General features: G+C 44.0%; 1 protein-coding gene across 10 annotated transcripts in view; it reads right to left on the bottom strand.

Annotated features, from left to right (window-relative positions):
- KIF16B (kinesin family member 16B) overlaps positions 1–24,705 on the bottom strand; it is a 263,016-nt gene extending 238,311 nt beyond the window's left edge. For 5 of the 10 annotated variants that reach the window (XM_019500766.2, XM_019500768.2, XM_059720115.1 and 2 more), the window contains exon 1: positions 24,588–24,697. In XM_019500766.2, coding sequence (XP_019356311.1) covers positions 24,588–24,634 — 47 coding nt within the window. In that variant the 5' untranslated portion in view covers positions 24,635–24,697. Of the gene's footprint in view, positions 1–24,587 lie in introns of all 10 variants that reach the window. The other 5 variants (XM_019500765.2, XM_019500764.2, XM_014595029.3 and 2 more) reach the window with 5 other exon arrangements.
- Positions 24,706–25,461: the final 756 nt, after the last annotated feature.

Genomic DNA, 25,461 nt, shown 5'->3' with positions numbered 1-25,461 from the left:
GTTGAAATTTTATATAAAATGAAATTTAAAAAGGGAACATGGGGTTGCCCATTTGTAGAGATTCACACCCAGGGAATCCAGATTGGAGTGCAACTCTGAAAATGATGGAACTCAGAGTTTCCCTTGTTGCAGAGGTACACCCAGGGATTCCCCAGGCTCCTCTGCTACTGAGGAAACCTAGGGTTCCCTCATTTGCAAAGGCCTGCCCTGAGTTTTGTCTTGCAGGATTGGGCTCCAACCACTCATGGGAGGCAGGGGCCCAACCCAAACAAAGTCTGTTTCACCCAATGAAGTGGATCAGCTGTGCAGAACACATCCCAGAACAACTGATCTGCTTCATTTGACAGCATCTGTTTATACCCTAAGAGATCAACTGCTGAAGAATAAAATGTTTTCCCTGATGAACCAAATTGCCTGGACATGGAGAGGGATTTTGTTCTTTAAGGTATAGCACCGTTAAGGTACATTTTAGGTTCAAAGGAGTAAGAATAGGAATATTTATGTTGGAACAGAGGAATGTTTAAATAAGTTGCATCAGACCGCATTAAAGGGCCTCCGTGGAATGAAGGCATGCAAGTCTACACTAGACCCAATTAAATAACTGCTTATGTTAAGGGCCATGTTTTAGAACAGGGATGGGCAAAATACAGCCTACCAGGCCATTCTATCCCGTCTGCGGGGCACCTAAAAATTTTTGAAAATTAATATGTATCTGCTCCTGGCTGCCTGTCAAAGATGACAGGAGCTAGGGGCAGTAGGACCCATGAGCAAGACCGGCCCAGCTCTGCCGCACCACCAGCCCCCTCCCAGCCCTGCAACCTCAGCCAGAAGCCTCTGCTTGCTGCAGCTTTCACTGCTTCCCTGCACGCTCGCCGGCTGCTCCAGCACCACATAGCCATCAGCTGCATCACTGGACCATGGGAGCACAGGGCCACGCTGGTACCCTGGGGCCCCACCACATTACACAGCCCCCACCACCAGCAGCAGCAGCACAGAGCCAGTCCGGCCCAATGACTTGGAGACTGGGAGCCACGGGGAGTTGCATGCCATCGGGCCGGGCAGGCTCCATGCCTCCACGTGGGGTTCCCCACTGGAATGCTGGAAGCTCCAGGTGGAGGCACAGAGCCAGCCTAGCCCAATGATGTGCAGATCCCACCTGCAGTGCCAGGAGCCCCATGTGCTGGCATGGGGCCAGCCTGGTCTATTTTGAAGGACTGTGCCAGTGGGCCAGGCTAGGTGGGCTCCATGCCACCATGTGCAGCTGCTGGGATTCAGCTGGAGCCGCACCCCGACAGGGGAGTCTGCCTGCTGTGGGACAACAGTGCCCTGAGGGCCCGCCACCTGCTGCTGCTCCTGGCAACAAGGGCTGTGCGCCATGGGGGGGGGCGTGTGGCAGGGGGCCCACACCCAACCACAAACCGCACACCCCTTCACAACCCCCCCAAAAAATCCCACACACACCCCCACACCCCTTCATAAACCCTACATACATACCACCCTTCTCAACAGCTGACCAAAAGTGGTTAAGTGACCCTCCAGCTGAAATAATTGCCCACCCCGGCTTAGAGCATGTTTAGTAATTACAGATGCCCCAGGCAATGCATACCAAAGGTTGGCAACATTTTCCGGCAGGGAGCGAGCAGGACCCAGCTTTAGGCATAGGTGGGCAGGTTTTTTATACCCAGCTGTCACCATCGCTTGTCCCCATTGCTCAGCTGCAGTCTGGCACAGCACAAGTCACCCACTGCTGCAGCCACATGTGGCTGACCTTGGCACGCTGCAAAGAGAGCTTGGCTAGAGCGCCAAGGGGCTGACTGCAGTGCAGTTCAAAGACAGGTTCCCTTCACTGGAGCCACAAGCAGCTGACTGTAGTGCCCTACAGAGAGGGATCCCCTGTACTGAGGCAGCTGCCAACAGCACAACACAGGGAGAGCCTCCCTTCTCCTCCCCCATCCATAGTTTTGAGTGTTGCAGAAGCCACAACTCCTCAGGCCAGATCCAAAGGCTCTCCCTGTGCCAATCCCGAAGTATATTTTTCCATGGAGGTGCCTCTGTACGAAGGCTGTCTGCCCTTTCTTTGAACATAGTCACCAAATAGCTTTCATCTATTTGCTCATTGAGTAATAAAGCCATAACTCCTCAGGCTAGATCCAAAGGCTCTCCCTATGCCAACCCCAATGTATACTTTTCCATGGAGGTGCCTCTGTACAAAGGCTGTCTGCCCTTTACACATAGTCACCAAATAGCTTTCTTTCATCTATTTGCTCTCTGAGTAATAAAGTCACCTGAGTAGAAATGTAGCGCATGAACACATTCAGTAAGCTAAAGAGGTCATTCTCAAATTGGACGCCACGTAATCCCAGTCAAGATTTTTTTTGGTCAGGGATTTGATCCTGCTTTCATTTGAAACCATGGAAAAACCTCCACAATCTTAAATGATGCAGGATTAAGTCCTAAGCAAGTATCAAACCTATCTCCTAAAAGGCAAATCCTTTTCTCCTTTTGTAATGAAATTCAGAAGATGCTACTTAAATTGTTTTACCTGTCAGAACTTCAATTATGTCAGTTCACATCATAAGGCTTCTTCAATGTCTACAAGAAGTTCACTGAGGAATATTACTTTATTTTGAGGAACGTTCATTTTATTGATCAATTGGATATTGATTTTATTGAAGAACTTATACAGTCTTGTGACAAAACTTTAACCCTTCAGTTTAATATTTTCACAAGGATCAGAAACTGCATTGAAAGTAACTATTTCCTTCCTTTGCTGTTGTGAAAATACATATACACGCACACATGCACACACACGGCCCTGACATGCTGGTCCACCCTTAAGTTTGTCTGTATATAGATAAGGGCCTTTTAAAGTTATACCACTTTAAGAAAGAAGTATTCTTATTATGCATGGTTATGTTGGTACAAAACCCACAGTTAATCCAATTTAATCCTGGTTCTGCGTACTGAGTGTATATGCATAGCAAATAGGTGCATAATTCACATAACTGCGTAAAACACTGTCCATCCAGGTTTGTTGTCTATCAATTATCATGTAACAAACAAGTTGGCGATATTATCAGCCAAATGCATAAACTGTGTTAAAGCACAACATCTTTCAAACCCATAATCTACTTTATAACTCACTTGTACTCTTTATCTGCACCATAACTGTGCCCCTCAACTTTGTAACAGAACTGTAATCCCTTGAACTGTGCCAGAAAGAGCGAAGGAGAGGCAGCTGTCAAAAGCCTGCTTACTAGAAGCCTTGAAAATAAGGGGAGATGGTCGGTTTCCAGGCTGCTAATACAATGGTACTGACAAGTCACAGTGTACTTAATGAACATGCCATACATATAGTTTGCATAAACACATACTCTAGGTAAATAAATAACCTCTTCTTGGTTCCAAGTCAATGCACTTAGACAAAGTACATACCCTGCAGTAATTCCAGGAAGGATCTACTTTAACTAACTTGATATCCACGCTTAAAATTCAATTAAGAGACTCCATGATATTTTGTACCACCTTAAATTATTTTAAAATGCATTTAAGATTAAACTAGCGCAACTTTGGATATAACACAATGCCGTATGTCATCTAATTAGTATTAAACGCAAAGATGTGGTTGCTCAAACTGTTGACTTTTTATGCATAAAGTCTGTCTCTCAAAAGACCTTCAATGAATTTCAAGTAACTGAGGAAATTTAACACCCTGACATGAATTTTAAAAATAAAACAAAATAAAACAATGTGTTACTGACTGCAGGGGGTTTTTTTTCTTTCAAATCTTCAGTAGGACTTTACTGCAATCCTGACCACTCAAAGTGTTCAAAATGATAAGCAAAACACGCAAAGTCAGGAAACAGTTTAAAAAATGAATAAATAAAAAGGGGCTTTTACCATCTGAGCTTTGAGTATTTGGTATTTATGTTTTTAGATGCTCTATAACCCTTTGGACTAGATAGAAAAGCTGTTTAGTTGACACCTAAGGAGCAGCTGGAAGCTCTCTGCACCAACACTTAATACGTGTTCTTTTTGTTAAATTTAATCTCAGTGGTATCTTCTAATGAAAGGCTTTCAATGGAGACCAAAAGTATCTTCCTCTATGAACTTCTGACTCAGTGAGCCAGTCAAATGACATTCAAATTAGATGGCATGCAAAACAAAATATTTTAATCTCATGATTTGGGGTGGGGTGGGGTGGGGAGGGGAAGAAGAAGGCACGGGCAGGTTTGTGAACTTTGGAGTTGCCAAAATTAAAGAGATCTTTCAAAGTTTAAAATTAATTCTCTCCCAACAGAAGTAAAAACTCAAATCAGCAGTAGCACAGTAGTAGTATTGTACTCCTGACGGACAGAACAGGAACCTCTTGTTTACTTAACTTGCTGTATTAGCATAAAATGCATAAGCATTGAAGACTGCACATTCCTCAACAACTGGGAGAACAGCATTAAGTGTTGTGCAGACACTATTATGAGCCATACATGCAAATCACCATCTTCCATGGAATAAGTTTAATTGCTTATTTAAACATTCGTACTAGTCTTCACCTTCTTTGCAGGCTTCCAACATGCCCACTAGAAAACCATCATATCCTCTTCAGATTATTACTCTGAAAAGCTGTACAGAACTCCCACCAGCAAACGAGTTGGGGCCCAGGAGCGGTGGGGAGAACAGCAGTTTCACAGGCACAGCTCCATCCCAAGGCTTGACAGAACAAATAAAGAAAAGTAGATTTATGTAGCCCTGGTTTGATATGACAACAGAGATAATGTATATATATATATCCTTGATACCCCGAAAAGAAGTCAGCTGAGCCTAAGGTACATACATTGAAGCTTCACATTTTGTAAGAACAATAAACATTTTCTGATGACAAAACAGCTTTAATAAATTGCCTGCATTGGCCACTAACTTGTAATTATATTTCAGCATCCCCTCACATGCTACTGCTTGGCAAACTTCAAAAAGTACTGAAATGCCAAATTTATGAGGCTCGCCCACAGCATACATTTTTCCACTTGTAATTTAAATTATGAATTCCACACAATAACGTTCCAAGTTTCTGTCACTTCGCAGGAAAATAAAACCTTCCTCTGGTTGTTCATTAATGCACAGATATGAGCTTCTTTCTGAAGGGCAACAAAGAGTAAGTGCTTTTAACCACAATATTACATTTTACCAATGTTGCGAGGGAGCAGATTAAATTATGATGGTTGGTCTCTTCTTGGAAATGTTAATAGGCAACTGTCCTTGTGCTGTTCCATATCAAGCAATGCCAAAGCTTTTGATGGGCCTCATACATGTTCCTAATAACATCTTAAAAACTGTCACTGTACTAAATTTCCTTCAATTTACTTTCTAACGAGTATTTCGAAACAGCAGTTATTAGACTCCATATCTAGCCCAGTCCGATTAAAGTGTTAGTTAATTACTACTTGAAGTTGGAGAAACATGGCCACAGAAATGCATGAGGCACCAACTATTTAAATATTAACTTACCCTTAGTCTGCTTTGATGAGTCCTAAGCATTACCGGAACAAGATAAACTCTTGGGTAATGGGAACAGATATAAATTAAAATTATTCAAATATGGAAAGGTTATCAAGTCCCTGTTTACAATTTTAACCACACACAGAAAGACTTATTGATAGCTGGGTTGTGAGTTATGTCCTCAAAAGGCCACAGTCTCTCTTCAGTTAGCAACTAATAGTTTTCAAGTTTGGGGTGGGTTTTTTTGGCTACACAGAGGCAACCCCAATTATATCTGTGTTACCCATGCAGCCAATCTTATCCCTGTACTAGTTTGTGGTATAGGATGTATTACTTACACTGATGCCAGTGTCAGTTTATAAACTATCGGGGTGGGCAAAATGAGACCCGCGCACTGCGCCAGGCCATTCTAGCCGGCCTGCAGGGCCCCTAAAATATTTAGAAAATTTATATTTATCTGCCCCTGGCTGCCTGTCATGCAGTCCTCGATGGCTTGCCAAACTCAGTAAGCGGCCCTCCGCCTGAAATAATTGCACACCCCTGGTTTATATGCATTTCCTCCTTAAGTCTACGTCCTGTTCAGGAGCCAGAGTACAATAGAGAAGCTTTTGCTGAACAATGATTTCAATGAGAAACTACAACAAAGCAGCTGACAAACTTCATACTTAAGCTCCTTCAATGCTCTGGATAAATATCCTCTAGTCCTTGTGGCTTATCAATGTGTTCCAAGTCAGGGCTTTCCAACTTTAAACTGCTCAGGGCCACATGCCACGCAGACTGTGCCAGGAGAGTCATGGGCTATGTACACAGATACTCACCCCCCACCCCCGTTCCACAAAAGCACATCGCCACCACCACAACTGTACCATGCCTCACTGCTGCACTGGTACCTCCCCCACCCACTACTGCACCACAGGTACAATCCCAGCCCCACCCCCCTACAATACGCACCCATGTGGGCACCCCACCACTGTGGCCCCACATGGGTACAGGTGCAGTCTCCTCACCACACATGGCCCCAGTTCACCCCCCTGTGAACACAGCCCTGATCTTCACCCCCACTTCTTACAGATGGCCCATCGCTTTTAATATGCTTAAATAATTTCAGATTTGTCATTTATAATTATTTGCTCAAGTCTACTTTTATTAATGTGAGACACCCAACTTCCTATAACAATGCTATTGATTAAAAACAAGCAAACAAAAACCCTTGAATACATGTACTAACATTTATAATGCTTTTAAATAGGAATGATTAAAAAATAAATTGTTTTGAATTTTCAGTTGACACCGCTGGTTTAAAACATGGCCTACACACTAGATTTAAAGGCTACGAACTGGACACCAGAAGTTGGAGAGAGGCAGCATGATTAAGGTGAAGGACCTGCCTCTGAATCCAAAACCCTTGGGCCCAAGTGGACATTGAAATCGGTGGCAGGAGACCAAATGAGGGTTGACAACCCCAGTCACCCTCCAGTCACTTTGCCTGTCACCACCACTATGGCCCCAGCTCCTCAGGCACTGGCCCCACCACTGCTGCCACCATGCCCTGTGCTGGACCTGGAGCTGGCACCAGCACTGTGTGTCCCATGCTCTGCAGTATTATCATGTTCCCATGCTCTGTGCTAGAGACTGCCAGAGCTAGTACCCCATGCCCCATGCTGCCACTGCATGTCTTATTGCTAGAGCTGGAGCCAGCACTCTGCCACCTGCTCCATGCCAGAGACACAGCTGCCACCCACTGTGTATTCCATGCCAAGGCCACAGCCCTAGCATGAAATGTGCCAGCGGCAGCAGCTCCAGCTCCAGCATGGGGCATACAGCAGGAGCTGAAGCTTCAGCATGTGGCACACAGCACGGGGCACATGACACACAGCAGGAGCTGAAGCTGCTGCTGCCAAAGCCACCCTATGCCCTGGCCTGAATCTGACCCGCAAACAGCCCTGTGGTCCAGATCTGGCCCAAGGCAGAAGGCAAGTCTGACACTATTTTAAACAGTTTGGGTTGAAAAAAATTCTAAAACATAAACTTAGTTAATTCTGCTCCACATATACCCACACTGCCACTTTGCTGAAGCCACAATGGAACTGCAAGCTTTGTTTTTCAGTGCTACTACAAGAGTGGGGAAAACAGGGCAGTCATTATAATAACCTTTTCTGCTTAGAAAATATGAACCATTTGCATCAAAAACTCAGGGAAATGAGTTTGTGTAACTGGAGACTTCACAAGAACATCTTGTACAAGCATTTTATCCAGTTTAATTGTCAGTCCCAGCCAGTCAATTAAAAGGATGCAATATCTAGGCAATAAGCCTAAGAACTCCATTCTGTATCATTCAAATAAAAAAGGCAAGATCTTTCAGAAGGCCTCACATTCACACTCAAAAATAGTGAGTAGTTTTTTTAAAATGTCCTATACATGCAAGTCAAAGAAAGGATGCTACCTATATGTCTATTTTTTTGTAGTGCCACATCCCTATTCATGTAATATTGTTTCCTACAGTTAGTTTTCAGTTTTTTTCCAAAGAGTTCTAGATCTCCCCAATCACTGAGCCACTAGCATTTCTTTTCAAAGACTATTCCACAGCCCAAAAATTCTTATTTAGTAGAATTTTTTTAGATATAGTTTAATTTTCCATTATGAATTTTATCACATTGTTCCTAGCAATGTTAAAGTGTTATAATTAATTCTTCTGTATTCATACTCTTCAAATAATTTTTAGATTTGTGTATCAAATCTTCATTGCCTGTGAAAATATATTTATAAAAAGCAGCACATATATTTATAAAAAAGGAACCAGCAGGCATCACAAGGACACGTGGGGAGCAGATCACAGCTTTGTCCCGGGCCCCAGCCTTGCACTGTCATGATCCTGGCCTTGGTCTCAGCCCTGCCTGCCTGTCCTATACTGGATGCCCACCTGTGGCCCCATCCCATCTGCCCAGCCAACTGTGACCTGCCCACAGTGGTCCCTCCCCACCCACCTGCTCCATCAGATGCCCTGATGGTAGATGCAGGGCAGACAGGCCTGGGACTGGATAAAATCAGATAGTGTCACCTTGCATCCCACCCAGCTGTGCTGGGCAGCATAAACAGCCACGACGGGAGGGACCGAGGCCAGGTCGGCACTTCCCTCCTCCTTGACCCTGAACAGCTTACCAAAACTCCTTAAGTGGCCTCCAGCCCAAATAATTGCCCACCCCTGAGATGCACTACATCCACAACATTCTCTCCATCCACCCAAGTACTTACTTTGTCAAAGAAGAAAATCAAGCTTGTCTGACACTATTTGTTTTTCAGTAATCCATACTGGCTGCTTACGATCAGCCTTTCCTACTCCAGATGTTTGCAAATGGCCTTCCTTAGGATATGTTCCAGTAACTTCCCAGGTATTGAAAAAGTAACTTTCCAGGTATTTTCCATTTATGGAAAGCAAAACTGCATTGCACTGTTCTCTGGGCATATCATTTTGGCAAGATCAAAACCACACGTTAGTGCTTGTCAGATAAGAGACAAAGAAGACAGTGCATGAACTACATCAACCACCCTCCTTGACCCCAGCTCCAGCTTGTTACAGACCTACTGATACTCCTTGTTTTGAAGCCCAGTGACAGTCCCTTACTTTCACAGCCCACTTTCCTTGGGACAATTAACCTGTTGCTTCTCTAATTCTCAGCCTTCTATCCTACTTCATGCTCTCCTTGGCTTTGGTCCAGCTTCCTATTGCAAATCCTACCCTTACCACGACTACCACCCCAGTCATTTCTTGATGCAGCTTTTCAACAGCCCATTAATGTCTGTGAATAAATTTTATCTTGAATATAGTATCTCTCTAAAAGGGATTTAAACTCTTCAAGCTACAAACTATTACTTGTGTTTACAACATTCCATGCATAGCATTTCAGAAACATGAATTAAAATGCTGATTGTAAAATCATTTGTGCTTTTAACTTAGAATGGTGAAAACAAGCTGTTTTCTCCATAAATGAATGTTCACTAGAATTAAGTAAAATGTCCTTAGAGAGGCAACTGACAAGGCAGGAATTCAATTTACACAAGCAAAAAAAGAAAGTTTCACCAAATGTCCTGTTTACAAAATTAGCTCCTTTCCCATTTTTTAAATTCTCGTGTTACATCAAAATCCATGAATCTCAGTAAAAAACAACAATATTATTTGTAGTTAGCAAGAGTAACACATTTAATAGTTATTCAGTGTGGCATCTCTTTAAATAAAAACAAATAATTATAAGAAAATCAATCCCAAATATCAAGAAATAGTTTGAAAGGACTCTTTAAATTCCCATAATCTGACCTCATCCAAAATCAGCATAATCTTTAAAGGGAACTATTTAAAGCTAGTTTGTTAGCCTGGTGTGTGAGAAAATGCAACTAGTTTCCCTACTTATCAAAAATTGCTTCTTTAATTCAAAGAATTCTGCTTTCCCGACTTGTACAATGTAAGCACTTCTCTCTATGGACCAGATCTGAGGTAATTACTGCTTTAGCAAGTTACAGAATATTTCCTTCCATTTGAGAGGTGCTCAAATGTTCTGTTCATTTTAAAAGAAAAAAAGAAAAAAAAAGCCTGTTTGGCACCTTCCTATTTTACACTGCCAGCTTGTAGAGCTAAACAAATCACAGTGAATTATGAGACATTATTTAGTATCACTTCTAAAAGTGATGTTAGCTTCCAATATAAACAAATGGTAGGAGGACAATATGTTTAAATCACAGCTTGTAGCATTAGGCTGCACTGTCCCTGCACACACCATCTCCCAAATAGACAAGTGCTAGCCATGCACAGATTATCTTCCAACCCAGAAGCAGACTAGCTGGGCTAACATTCAGTACACTGCTGTCAGGTCTCAAGCATAGAAATTCCTCCATTACCACATTTAATTGAATTTCTGGTTGTCTGAAAACAGAAGGCTAATGCCTAGCTTCCTGATGATACATGGGAGAAGTTCTCCAAGTTTTACCTCTACATTTCCATCCAGCTCTGTACAGCGCGTAAAGTTTGCTTTGACCAAGAGGAAAACTTAGAGCAAAATGTGGCAAACATTAGAGTCTCTTGGTATGCACAAAGACAGGTACCAAATTTCAAAAAGCAACTAAGGAGGAACTAGAGGATTTTACAGTAGTTCATCAATATATATATATATATATATATATATATATATATATATATATGACTTGATATAATTAGCAAACAATACAAGTGCATAAAGTACAAATAAAAAAAACAGAAAAGAACTCTACCAGAACAGCTTTGGTACATTTTACCTATAATTCATATAACTAATTACAACTGCAAAGTACAATTAAGCTCAGAAAATGAACCAGAGGCTGAAACACGGCTGATGAAACAACTCTATTGAGCTCTTTCCTCCCACCTTCTACCCAAATCTGTTTCTAAAGCAAAACTGTGCCATGGCTCATTAAACAAAGTTGATACATACTTGTGGATGTAAAAGAGTGGAAGGCAGATGAACTGAATTCAGAACTGTTGGTTTGTACAAGGCCTACACTCCTGTCAAACTAACCCAGCAACCCATAGATTTTTAGCATGTTCAGATACAAGTTTTTGACCAAACCTAATAAAACAGGTTGTGAACAGCAGGTTGAAAGCAACATATCAAAAGCTGAAAGCAGACTCAAGAGAGACCAGTGCCTGCACAGTTAGACCAGGGACTCAAAAATACTCTTCCTCTGACAAATATATCTGCACATATATTACTGTACATATGGAAAAGCTCATGCTTACAAAGTAAATTACAAAGGGCAACCTCATTATAACAAATTCCTATCGTTAACAATCTTAATAGCAGGAATATTTTTTTATAAGGATGATACAGAAAACTGACAAACACTATTAGATCAAACACCCCCTTTATATGAACTTTTTTCTCCCAGTCCTATGGAGGTTCATTATAATCAGGTTGTACTGTTTGTGCTTTGTAATTGTTGTATAATACATTTTTCCCCCATTTTGCCCATACTTTCCTTTTTCTCTTGAAAAGAAATGGAAAATGACCAAACATAATCCTGGCTACACACCCAGCTTAAATGGCTGACATAAGTAAAACTGACCCAAACAGGCTGAATAATAATCCATACTCGGACAGGGAGGTTAGAAAGTGCGAGAAACCAGCACTGCAGTCCATGCTCGAGCAGAAGGAATGTTCTGCTTTACCAAGTTTTGTGTTACCTTGGTCTTACTGTACTTGATCCATCTTTTAAATCAGAGTTGTCCAACTTCTAAGCAGGTGGGAGGCATGCCGCATGGGCCACACTAGCAGGGGCTGCCCTAGTGGGGCCCACAGTGCCCTGGGTTCAACGCACCATATGCCTTCTTCCCCCATCCACCTCCCACCTCACCCTAAACTCCCCAAATGTGAGCTACCCCACTAAATCGCACCTCTGAAGCACCTTAATCATGGGTTCCCCCAGGGTAGCGCTGCAGGCTGTGCAGTGCTGTACAACCCAGTTCACTGCAAGCTGCCCAGCTCCCTGGGGTGGAGAAAGGAAGCCAGAGAGAGCCGGGGACCCAGGCTACCTGTACAACAAGAGCAATGGGGGAAGCAATGCCCAGGTGGGAACCTGGGGGTGGCAATTTTACCCCTTCTGGGTCACATGTGTCCTGCTTTAGTTCTCACAAAATACAATGTAGTTAAAAGAAAATGGGTGTAAGAGGCATCATTAAAACAACTAAGCTGTTGTTGTTTTGCATGGTGAAAATATTTTCCTTAGTCTGATGCTTAATTTGAAGTTGTTACTTTTAATGGCAAACATGGCATTCTTTCTAAACTGTACAGTGGTACATACAACAACTTTGCAATGGTAGCATTATGTAACTGAGACAATGCATGCTGAACACAGGGAAGAAAGAAACTCAGATCTACTGAAATGACTAAAAACCCTAACTTTATGCCTGATAGCTTGTGGATATGACCTGCAATTTTGAATTATTAATATTAAAACAGTATATATTAGTCAAGCCAAAACCTAAAGTCACCAAACAGCCTGAAGGTTGTTTTGAAAGAGGATGGAGCTAAATTGTTGTCAGTGGTGGCAGATGACAGAACTAGGAGCAACAGTCTCAAGTTGCAGCAAGGGAAGTTTAGGTTAGATATTAGGAAAAACTCTCACTAGGAGGGAAGTAAAGCACTGAAACAGGTTACCCCGGGAGGTGGTAGAAGTTCCATCCTTGGGGGTTTTCAAAACCCGGCTAGACAGACAAAGCTTTGACTGGGATGAGCTAGTTGGGGCTGGTCCTGTTTTGAGCAGGGGGTTGGACTAGATGACCTCTTGAGGTCCCTTCCAACCCTAACTTTCTATGATTCTATGATCCCTTCACCACTAAGATTTAGAAGCTATGTAATAAATCAGTTTTACCTTCACAATTGTAAATGACTAGATAGTTGCACAGCCTAACCTCTACAGTGTATCATCCCTTTAGCTGGTTTGCTCTAAAGAGCAGATTTTAAGGACATGCAGAAGACCAGAGTTAATAAAACTTAATTTAAAAATAAAAACTGAAATCATATTTTAAATACATTTTTCTTTTTTAATTTAACAACTAACCTGTATTAGGGCCTAAACTTTAATGCATAAATATTAAGCCATACATATTTGTTGCTGAAGTTCTAAAAAAAACAAAAACAAAAACATACACTTGAACTGGGAAACGCACCTGCAATGAGATTTGTTTAAACACTAAACTTCCTTTTTCCAACAGTAGCCTCTTCTGTAGGTGCCAGGAGAACAATATCTTCATTCTGCTTTATTTAAGTAGTTCAGTGGACAGGCTAATTCATTCAAAACTGAGAAACCACCTGAGAGTTGAAAAGGCAAGGAAGCTTTTTTCCCCTCTTCTAATCTATGACCTAGGTGTGAAAGGAAGGGACCTACTTTTCTAGCATCTTAAGAGAGACAGTAACCAAGAACAATCAGTTCAGTTCTTTCACTACAGAGAATACCTTCTTCGTTTAATAAATCCGTTTTAAAAAGCAAAACACAATGAGAAGTGGTGGAACCTTTCTCATGCATCAAACACATTTATGGTCATTTTATTTAACAATCATAATAATGCTACTTTTGTGAATTTTAATTTAACCCCATCTTCAAGCAAACCTCAACACAAATCATGAATAAAATAAGTAGTATATAATTATTCTTCTTGGTACATGGTGGACATGTCTACATGTGTGCTTTACTGCAGGGTTGACTAATTAACTCAACTGAAAAGTGTCACTGTTTACACATGCCCCAGTATATGGGCATGGTAGATCAATTAACTGCACCTTAAGATAGTACTGTTGGGGAGAGCGCTATCTTACAGTGCAGTTGCTTACTCTGCCAAAGCGCACAGGTAGATGGTGACCAAGGCTAGCTGGGGCATGAGGGTGCAAAAGTGTGGAGTCTGCCTGCTGCCCAGCCCTCACTTTAGCACCTTGTGCCCCAGCCAGACCCTCTGCCACCCACTGTTGGCACCCAGAGCCCAGGGCTGACTCCCCCCTCCCCCAAAGCACCCTGCCAGCCTGGGCCTGCTGTGCCCCGGCTCAAACCACTGTGGTCCTGGGTGCAACATCTGCATGCATGTCTTGGGCCACACAGTTTGAGCATCTACATGTGCTACTGAGGCACCGTGATAATGGTGAAAACTGTGCCAGAGTTTATCACATCAACTTAATGGCACATGCAGATGCACCCTGTGTGGGCTACCATAATTCTCCATCCCTCGAGATCAACGGCAAGGTGGACAGACACTTGACTGGGATGGTTTAGTCAGGGATGATCCTGCCTTGAGCAGGGGGCTGACTAGATGGCTTTAAGATGTACCTTCCAGTCCTACTTTCCTATGATCTTATTCACTATTTTCTACCATAAAAATAAAATCTAAAACTTAAAATCTAAAATGAAAGAATTAATTGATGTATTTTAAGGCACACAACTGCTTAAATAAATTGCAGGCAATGTATAATGAAAAACAGAATGTCTCATTTAGTAAATTGGTTACATTGATAAATAGAGCTTATGAGAAAAATAAAACTGCAAACACAATACAAAATTAAAATGCATTTGAATCAAAATTTCCTGTTGATGAAGTAGATCATGACTAAAATCAGCAATTTCAATAAATCCTCCCTGTGAACAATACAAACATTGAGGAAGAAATTAAAACAGCTATTTTTATTTCTTTCTTTCTTTCTTTATTTAAATTTGACAGTAGTTTCTAATTCACCTTTAATAATTCAATTTTCACTTCTAATTTCATGACTCACATCTGTATTCAATGTAAAACATTTTTATAATTTAACTAATTTAATTTAAAACATTTAATTACAATATATTTAAAGCTTGCTGAAGAAAGTATTTGCTGAAGAATCAGCCTTAATACGTGCAAGTCAAAACCTTTTTTTCTTCCTCATCCTACAGCTGTCATTGCTGGACCCATCCTTTAATCTGTCAGAAATCAGCAATTGTAAAGCATCACTCCAAAGCCTTAATGATAAAAGGAGGTATGCATGTGGAGCCCATCAGAATAGCCAGTTATGTCTTCCTTCAGGTCTCCAGTAAGGAAACTGGCCATAGATTTCAGAAATCAGTTAGAGGGGGCAAATTACGTACACAGACATGCACACAAAAAACAGAGCTGGTGGCAAGGACAGGAAAAGACTCTATTAGAGACCTTGATTCAGTGATGCTAGACAGCCTTGTATTGCTCAAAGAAAGGGCCTAAGGAGTCAGCAGAGATTTGCCAGTGAGGAAAAAAAATAGCTCACACCATTCACAGATAACACTACTTTTGGCGTTGGCCCAAATGGCAACTTCTCAGACCATAAGGTTGACCAGTAAATGGGAAACAAGTAAATAAAAATGTCAAAGGAAAAACAGAATCAAACTCCCGAAAAGAGGCTTTGGTGGAGGCTAAAAGGAGACTCTAAGCTGGAGGATACAGACTGACCACCATTTGTTTTCAACATCGCCTTTCCTTATCACCTCCCAACCAAGTCTTCCAACCTACACATTACACTGACATTTTAATACTCATTTCTAAACAAATCATAGCTAACTGTAAAACTAAGTGATACCCAAAATCACTCTGTCAGCCAGCATCATACTTCAGCTAACACTGAACTCCCAGAGAGCTTTATTCTGTAAAAATGAATAACACGTCTCTTTGTCTCTTCACTAACCATTTGTCTATTACTTAAAAAAATTAAGAAGTATTTCTTAATCATTTTATATTGCCATTAAAAACTTGAACCACACACCTAAAGATGGTTGTTACTGTGTTGTGTTAGCCAAATCAGCCATCTCCATATCCACAGATTTCCATTCACAGTTGAAAGGATACACCAAAAGTTCCGAATCACCAGGCTCTGGTCCAGTACTGGGCCATGAAGAGTTGGCCAACAGGTCATGGCACAAGCCCCCCACATGGCTGCCACTCACTCAGGTGAACAGATGAGGGTCCATGTGCTGGGTGGTGAGGCAGCCCTGGGACGGAGGCAGCCAGCTCTGTGTGCCCCATCCCACACCCGTGCTGGTCAGCAAAAAAAAAAAAAGTTTGGGAACCACTGGGATACATAGACACTTAACATGAGGTTACACTGTTTTGTAACTACATGTACTTGTATTTGTAGTTTAGCTTCAAAGTGACTGCAATAGATTTATTAATTACTCCTATCAAGAGATCTGACGCACTGAAATATCACAAAATCATTGCTTGACACTGACTCCTTAGCCAGTTGTCACCCTGTCGCCAACTTCACCTTTTTGGGGAGAAGGTTACAGAACAGCTCCAGCCCATCTAGATAACTATGATTAACAAAGTTCAGCCCCCTCTTGTCAGTCAGGTTCACAGCCTGGGGGTGCTCCTGGATCTTCTGCTGTACCTGGATCTTCAAGGGACAATGGTGGCTAAGAGTGCCTTTCAAAACTGCAAACACTTCCTTCAGTTTCAGATCTGCCCTCTCCAGCATCATCAACGCCTTTATCACTTCAAGGTTGGACTACTGCAATGTGTTCTACGTGGGGCTGCCCTTGCAAACCAGCCAGAATCTGCAGCTGGTGCAGACCACAGTGGTCCGCCTTCTGATGGAGCTGAGTCACCAGAAGCACATAACTCCAGTACTCCAGAGTCTGCACTGGCTCCCAACAGCTTTCTAAGAACAATTCAAGGTGCTGGTTTTGACTAATAAGACCGTAAATGATCTGGGCCCTACATACCTAAGGGATGGCCTTCTTTATATCCCATTGTGATCCTTAAGGTCAGCCAAGAACAACCTCCTGCAAGTACCATCAACGCACAAAATTTTCTTAGCAAACACTTGTAGGAAGCTGTTCTCTGAAGATACCTTGCAGCTCTGGACCTCTCTCCTTCTAGAGACCCTCCAGACCCCAAGCCTGGACATCTTTCAAAAGCACTGTAAGACCTATCCATCTGGGCAGACATTTAGGAAAAAAATGGACTGGGTTAGGTGGGCTTCTGCTGTGTTTTCTCCTCTTCTGTAAGCATTTTCAGTTTATAAATTTATACTGTTCTCCGGATGTAAGCTACGCAAAGCCTCTGCTGGGAATGGTGGCATATAAATCAAATAAATAAACAAATGCCTCTTGTAGGTGATATAATATTTTTAGAGGCTATGGTGGTCTAATGAATTTACCCCATTCAGACCAAATCAGAGAAAAGAAAATGACACATACAAACACAACTCTTAAATTTTGTCATGTATCTGATGTAATAGCTGGAAAAATAATAAGCTCTTTCCTACTGCATGACTCAGTCCAAAATGCATATGTACATCTTACTATGTATTTAATGGTGTTGCTGTGCTAGATAGTGCAACATCTTGAAAACTGAGGCCTTAACAATAAGGATTTTTAAACCACGAAGTAAGCTGCATAATATAATTAAACTTAAAATAAAGCATATTTATCAAAGCCACAGATACAGAAGAGTTTACTAGTAAATTAAAAGTATGTTTTTATTTTATGTACTACAGTTTTTATGGCTTAAAGACAGTACAAACTGGATACAGTGAGACTTCACACACAAATTTAAATTTTTAAAGCTTTTGCTCATCCACAAAGCACACCTCAATGCTACACAACAACTTAGAAAAAGAAATAAAGAATTTCTGGATACAGCAAAGGGAAACCTACACAAGAAAAATACAGTTATTGAATTTAGAGTATGATTAATACAGAAGAACTAATGGCACTACACTCAAGAGAAGCACAGTTTGATCCTCTAAGGTTTCACAAACTTCAGCGTACTTCTCATTTGATGGACACCTGGAGCAACCCTAAAAAGATCAAGTACTTCAAAGAGAAGAGTTCTATTTGCTTTCAGCAGAACCCTAGCTTCACAGAAGCCATCTCCCATCAAAGTACAGAGTAGGCTCAAAACTACAACATGGCGTGAGATCACCATATAATCAGTCTTTTTGCTGACAAAAGTGCTCAGCTTACATTATAAACTTTTAAGGACCAGCTCTGCCATTTATAATGTTAACAAAGTACATCAGCCACTCAGAGGGGAGCGACGACAGCCACTTCCATGTAGTGATCCCTGGTAACATCTCTGATGGCCAAGAGCTCCCAAATAGACAAAAACACCAAAGCGCACAAAGATAAAGATGTGGACACTGTTTGTCATTCGAAAGAAGCCATTCAGGCAAAAAAAATCAGGTGCCATGGTTTGCATCCAGTTACTGGAATGATTGGCAGAAAATAGCTTTGTCTGTCCACATGCATCAGGGTAGTACATAGTAGCTACTGCATAGGCTGTTCTACCATTAACTTGGAAAAACCCCACTGTCTTCCCATAAATAAATTCAAAACTGTTGAAGAGAGGCCACAAATCCTTAACCACAGTTTTATGAACTGAATTGCTTGTTCTCCTTCCCCTGTGTTCTCTGAACCCTAACATCACTGTGTGTGCAAGCGTAGTAAGTTTCTTGACCCTTGCCACAGCCTTATATGATATTTAGCTGCTCATATCTTTCCCAAATGCATTGACAAGCGATTAATTAGGCAGTGTCCTGCGTATCAATGAACAAGTGCAGTGCCCAGCTACATAAGGAAAACATGCTATTTGTGTGGCTGCAGTTCAACTGTGAATGTATCTATACCACACACCGCAACACACGGCTGGATGCTGTAGGTAGTTTGGGTACAGAAGCAGTACAGAATGGCAGTAAACTCTCTAAACAGACTTCTCAACAGGGTAAATGAGCCATTGTGGAGCTCCATGCTGCTCTGACTTCGCTGTTTGATATTGAAGCTGGCTTATTTAAAGTTAGACTGACTGTCCTCACACTGCAGTGAAGTGGCCTATGTAGACAAACTCTGTTTATTATAAGATCAGATAAATGTCACAACCTGGTTAAATAAAAATAATCAATGGGATGGGAAGAGGCTAGGAAACCTTCACTGAGTGCTTACAGTTTTTTATTTATTATATTACATTTTTCTAAAGGAAATTAACACCATAGGTCTACTTAGCCTAGTGCACCATTTCCCACATTGATAGAGTGGATACTAAGATTGCTTATGCATCTTATAAATGCGGAGTGGATGCTTAGTCAGGGCCTATCCTGCCTGCCCTTTCCCACACACTAGCTTCCAGCATCCAGAGGTCTAGTCTGTCCTAATTCGGAGGTTGCACCCTTAACTATCATGTTTAATACCTATGGATGGATTTATTCTCCATGAATTTGTCAGATCCCCTTTTGAACCTTATCAAATGATCAAAATCCACTATAGCTTGTGGCAGTGAGATCTTTTCAAATGTATTTCAACCTCTGGCAGAATAAAATAGGTAGAAAAAATTAAGCCTGTAAGTATGTAGTTATCTTTCTTAGGAGGGACCATCAAAACAATCTTGAGAACATTATGCTCGGGTCAAACTGCAGTTACACATAGTGTTAAATATTTTTTAAACATAACAAAAAAGTGCTTAGCTTTAAAAATAGCATAGAGCTAGTTTCCTGAACGTTTTCAACTCAGCCTTCCTTCTATATCTTCACATCTAAATCGGGTTTAAGGGTACTAACTAACAGGAGCGACATTTGTTGCACAATCAGCCCCCTGGAAGCACACTACAGCTGCGCCGTGACAGAAGTGCACAGCTCCACTTTAAAAGTGCCCAATCATGCAACAAATTAACCTTCATCTAATGAGGGTTCGAATGAAGATGCTCCAAAGTGAAGCGCCTTCATTAACTTTCGTCAGTCACTGCATGCGATGAGGGCTGGGCTGATGCAGCCTCAGTGCTGTTTGCAGGATGGGAGTGGGGAGAAGAGAGAAGAGGGAACTCCCGGCTAGGGTTTGCCCAGCCTGATCTGGGCTGGGAAGGCAGATGGATTGGAGCCCCCCTGTCTTGTGTCACACCCCTCCAGCCCTCTTCCCATCAAGCTCAGCCTGGGCAAACCTCAGCCTAGAGCCCAATCCCTTCCCTTCTCCCCCCTCCCATCCCGCAGACAGCGGGAGAGTTGGGGGGAGGAGGGAGCTAAAGGAGAGAGGCTGCAGGCAGGCAGCCTTTCTCTGGATCAGCTCCAAAGCGGAGTTTGATTCCCACCCATCCCCAAACAGCAAACATTTGGGGGTTGGGGGGGGTCACTAACTCACAGTGCTTTCTGTTAAGCGCCATGAGTTAGATCAGGGAGCTGCACATCTGTCAGTGCTCTCAATATTGCTGAATGCTCTGTGTAACATAGGGGTGGGCAAAATATGGCCTGCGGGCTGGATCCGGCCCATGAGGCCGTTCTATCCAGTCTGTGGGGCCCCTAAAAAAATTTAGAAAATTAAAATTTATCTGTCCTTGGTTCCTGTCAAAGATGACAGGAACCAAGGGCAGTAGGACCCAGGGGAAGCCCTGGAGAACTCCTTCAACAGCAGGGCCTGCCTGGCCCCGCCCCCCCAGCTGGTAGCCCCAGCAGGGGCTTCTGGACTGGGACCATGTGGCTGCCCTGGCGCAGGAATCTCAGGTAAGGGGGGGAAGGGCAGGGAACGAGCGGTGCTGAGCATGGGGAAAAGCTGCCCCTCCCCCTTCCCCGTGGTTGGTGCTCCCTGCTGCAGCTGTTTGCAGCCCACACGGGGCTGTCCTGAGCAGGCACAGGCAGCCCCACGTGGGCTGGAAGCAGCTGCAGCGCGGGGCACAGGGTGGGCGAAAGGCCATTTCACCACCGTTCAGCACCAGCTTGTAACCCACCCCCGCTGCCTGTCTGGGCCCCGTGCCAGCTCCGAGCTCACCCATCGGGGTTGTGCCAGCAGCTGTGGCCCCCACACTTGCCACACCGGGTAGTATTTGCCACCACCCCCCCTGTGCTGCTCAGCGTGAGAGCTCCAGGCAGCCAGTAGCAGCAAACACTGCCCGGCGTGGCAAGCGGGGGGGGCTGCAGCTGCTGCCGCCACGCGCAGCCCCGACGGGCAAGCCCAGAGCTGCGCGGGGCCCAGGCTGGCAGCAGGGGCGTGTTACAAGCTGGTGTTGAGTGCGGGAGTGGGGAAGCGGCCCCTCATCCACCCCGTGGCTGGCGCCCCGCACTGAAGCCGCACTGGCGCCCCACAAAGGCAGCCTGCATAGGGCTGCCTGTGTCTGCTCAGGACAGCTCCACACAGGCTGCGAGCAGCTGCAACGTGGGGCATCGGCCACGGGGGGGGCGAGGGGCCAAATTTCCCCCATGCTCAGCATCAGCTCCTTCCTTGCCAGTGAGCAGGGGGTTAGGGCTGTGCGCTGCCCCCCGCCTGTACCATGGGGCTGGGGGGCAATGGGAGTGAGCGGGAGCACGGGGCCCACACCAGTGTCCTGGGGCCAGTGTCAGTGGGACCCAGAGAAAGACGGCAGGGGTACAGGGTCTTGGCCAGCAGGGGCTCTATGGAGCCGGGCCGGTTCCCGCCTCTCCCTGCTGGTGTAGCCCAGCCTGGCTCCACAGACCTCTGCCAGCCTGCGCCCTGCTCTGGGCCTCACTGGTGCTGGCCTTGGGACACTGGTCTCAAGACATTGGTCCCAAGATGGTGACCAGGGGGCAGGGCACCTGTCAAGGGGTGGGGCTACTCATGTGGCCCTCGACAGCTTGCCACAACTTGGTAAGCGGCCCTCTGCCCGAAATAATTGCATGCCCCTGGTGTAACATCTGAAAGACCTTTTTCCACTCTATCCACCCAGATACAACTCATCCAGGACCACATCACTTTGCAACTGATTAACTGCAACATACTCTTCTAAAACAAAACATTGCTACAAAGGTAACTACTGCTTTAATTGCAATATTCTTTTCTCTGTCTTTATTCATCAGCTTCCTCTTCTCCAGGACAAACACACCTGCTTGTCTTCATTGTCAAGTCCCTTCCCAGTCAAAAGGAGAAACAGTAATGCTAATGTAAAAGAGACAAAATTAAAGTACTGTGGACACATTCTAAGAACAGGAAGAAAAAGCCTACAAAAGAATATAATAGAAGGTTGTATGCCAGGAAAGAGAAAGAAGGATGGACTAAGGAAGAGTTGGCAGGAAAACATGGAAGACTGCAATATAGATTACATACAAATGCAGTGCCAAGACTGCCAACGAACAGCCAAGTGGAAAGCATTTGTCCATTGTGGCACAACTGCTCTTGACAAACATGGCACTTAATCCCGCTATGCCCATCATTTCTCACATGCTATCTGGATGGTAATTCCTGACTCAACTCAACCAACAATGCCTGCTTTCAGTGCTCACTATCTCCCAGGATACCACTGAGACAATGGAGAAGGTCAGTTAAGGTCTGCATAGCCACTCTCTTTTGCCACCGTATCTGCAAAAATGTGATCATGCTCAAGCATATGTCAGCATTCCCCTTTTTCTACCTTGTCTGGTCTATTCATTTGTTGATTCTTGTTTCATATTCTGAATGCCAGCTTTTTGGGACAGGGATATATATTTTTTACTATGCATTTGTACAGTGAGTTGGCACAAGAATGCCTTGACTGGATCACCTGGGTGTTACCACAGTACAATTACTAAAAAGCTTTAATAATACTTAGCAAGTTCACAGGACCTTTCATCAGAGAATCTCAAGGTACTTGTCAAACTATAGTTAAGTAAGGTGCAACACACCCATGTGGGTGAAGTCATTCCTGTTTCACAGATGGGGAAACAGAAGAGTAAAAAACATTTTAAAAACTTGCTGAGGATCACGTGTTAAGCAGAAAACTCCTGCCAGTAGTCTAACCACTCAAATACCTGCACAAGCACTACTTGAAAAAAAGACCTTGCAACTCAGTGCTGATCTACACCAATTTTTATACACCATGCACTACTGTTTTCACAAGCAGACTTTTTTCTTAAACAATATCAGGGGTGTGAGAAAAAAATACAGTGACACATTTATAGTTTTAAGAACTCTGCAGAAAACAAGGAAAAAAATGATGCCTGAAATAGATTAAAAGTGAGCATCAGTAGAGGCCTGGCTGGCAGCTTGGACTTTTTCATGTACAAGGCAGTTTCATTGAGAAGGAATGTGTTCTGCTGCTCTGGAAAGATGCAGATCAGCAGATCTCCACCTTTTCAGACTCAAGGCACCCCTCAATTGGCTCAGGACACCCCTTGCAAACTGCCAGCTCTGAAGTTTTTTTCCTTTTTTTTTTTTTTTTACTTCAGAAAAAAACCACAACAGAGCAATTCTTCTACAGCAAGTAAAGCTCAAGTAACACAACAGCTCAGAATATCTCCAGGACCATGAATTCCTATGGAAAATCCCTGGGTTCACCCTACAAAGCAGGTCAGTGCTGCTCACAATACTACCACCAGTGGGTACCCCACAGAACCCTCGAAAGGCTCTTGAATCAGTCCCTGGTTGAGTACCATTGATGCAAACAGGCAGAAGAGCCGAAAAGAGCACACCCACCTACGCAGGCTGGCTAGTGACAAATGAAAGCATCCATGCCTCCTCCTCCTCCAGACTAAATAAACCCAGGTCCCTCAGCCTCTCCTAAGACATATTCCTCAGCTCTCTAACCATTGTCGCTGCCTGCTACTGGAGTCTCTCCAGTTTGTCTCTCTCCATATATATATCTATCTCTATATAAACGTACATCCATCCATATCTATGCCTAATATTAAACACACACACATACATGTGTGCACATAGATGTGTTTATATGTACATCTTTATGTCAACACACACAGTGTGCATAGACAGACAGATGTACATATAGTTAAACACACAGATATATGTTTATCTCTATGTACATTGGTCAATAATATAGCTATATTAGATCTACTGATCTATACACACACACGTGTGTATATATCTACTAATCCTGATTGATCCATCTATACACACACAATACACCCTTGTGTGCATAGATCAATTGCGATCAGTAGATATATACACATGGGTGTGTAAACTTCTCAATCGTAACTGATCTATGTATACACACAATCGTGACTGATATATTTTGTCTATACACACAAGTGTGTGTGTGTGTATACCTCTATTGATCTCAATTGATCTGTCTGTACACACACACACACTTGTGGCGAATCAGTCGCAACTGATAAACATACGGACACAGTTGTGTGTACAGACCGATGGATAGATCAAATATAGCTATATTAGATACAGACAGATGTACATGTAGATGTACATATAGATACATACGTGTATGTGACATATGTATCTAGATCTACCCATATCAATAGAGGTTTCTCTCTGCAGGTGTGTGCGCACACTTGTGGCCCTGGCTCAGGCACCCAGACGATTTCCCTCCCTCTGTTCTGATCCTGGCGCTGACCGGGCACCCACCATGCACAGGTCCAGCACTCAGTGCTTGGGGGGGGGGGGGGCTTTAAAGAGGCCGCCACCCCCCTCCTCCCTCTTTGGTTGTGCCCACCCCGAACTTTCACAACTGCGGTCGGAAGGTTCCAACGGGAGGCGGAGGGTCCCCTCCCTTGGAAGGTTCCAACGCGAGGGGGGGGGAGACGGGGGCCCCCTGCCTTGGGAGGTTCCAACGCGAGGCGGGGGGGGGGGGAAACGGGGGTCCCCTGCCTTGGGAGGTTCCATGTGACGCATAACGGGGGGGGTGACGCGCAAACACTCACCTGCGGTTCATTGGTCGGAGCCGCACGGCCACCTTTACCGAGGCCATGGCGCGTCCGCCGCCACCTCCTGCCGGCGCGCGGCCGGGTCTGCCCACCCCGCCGGCCTCCACGCCCTACCCGCCCCCTTGTTGCGCAGCCTAGTCCATGATCTCCCCCCCACCCAGCCCCGCTCGGCGCCGCCACCCCCCGGAGCGCGGGCAGCCCGCTATGGGGGCGCTGCAGGGACAAATCCCTGCCGAACGCGTTTGGCTGCGCTACCGCCGGCCCCGCCCACCAGGGAACCCGGCAACCTGTGGGTGGGGGCGGGGCAGCAGCCTGGGCATGGCGGAGGTGGTTGCCACAAGGGGCCTTTGCTGAGAAGAGGCCGCCCCTGGGGGAACTGACTAGTCAGCCCCAAGGTCCTTGCTGCCAGCTTGCCTGTGTGTATACATATTTATATGTGTGTGTGTGTGTATATATATATATATATAAAAGAGATAAGTCTTTCGCAGTCCGAAGTGCAGACTTTAAGAACAATGCCAAAAATCATGAGAGTTGGCAATACCTCCCGTGCAGTAGTGCTGTGGCTGCTTCCAGGCGGGGAGGAGAAAGGGAGAGGGGGGTGGATTTTAGGTGATCTCTTTATATGAGATGGTTTGAGAGAGGTTTTTGGCACACACCATGGTGCCCTTCCTCAGGTCTGGGAGAGCAGCAGCGGTGAGGAAAAGTGGCTTGTGTTTAGCTGCATAAGGTCCTAGTGGGGGATTGACGGGAGCCACTTCAGCGTAGTGATCCCTGGTAACATCTCTGACAGCCAAGAGCTCCCAAATTGACAAAAACACCAAAGAGCACAAAGAGAAAGATATGGATGTTGTTTTTGTCACACGAAAGAAGA

Source organism: Alligator mississippiensis, chromosome 1 (genome assembly GCF_030867095.1).
Source record: "Alligator mississippiensis isolate rAllMis1 chromosome 1, rAllMis1, whole genome shotgun sequence".
Classification (NCBI taxonomy): Eukaryota; Metazoa; Chordata; order Crocodylia; family Alligatoridae; genus Alligator; species Alligator mississippiensis.
This window is presented reverse-complemented; position numbering and strand designations above follow the sequence as displayed.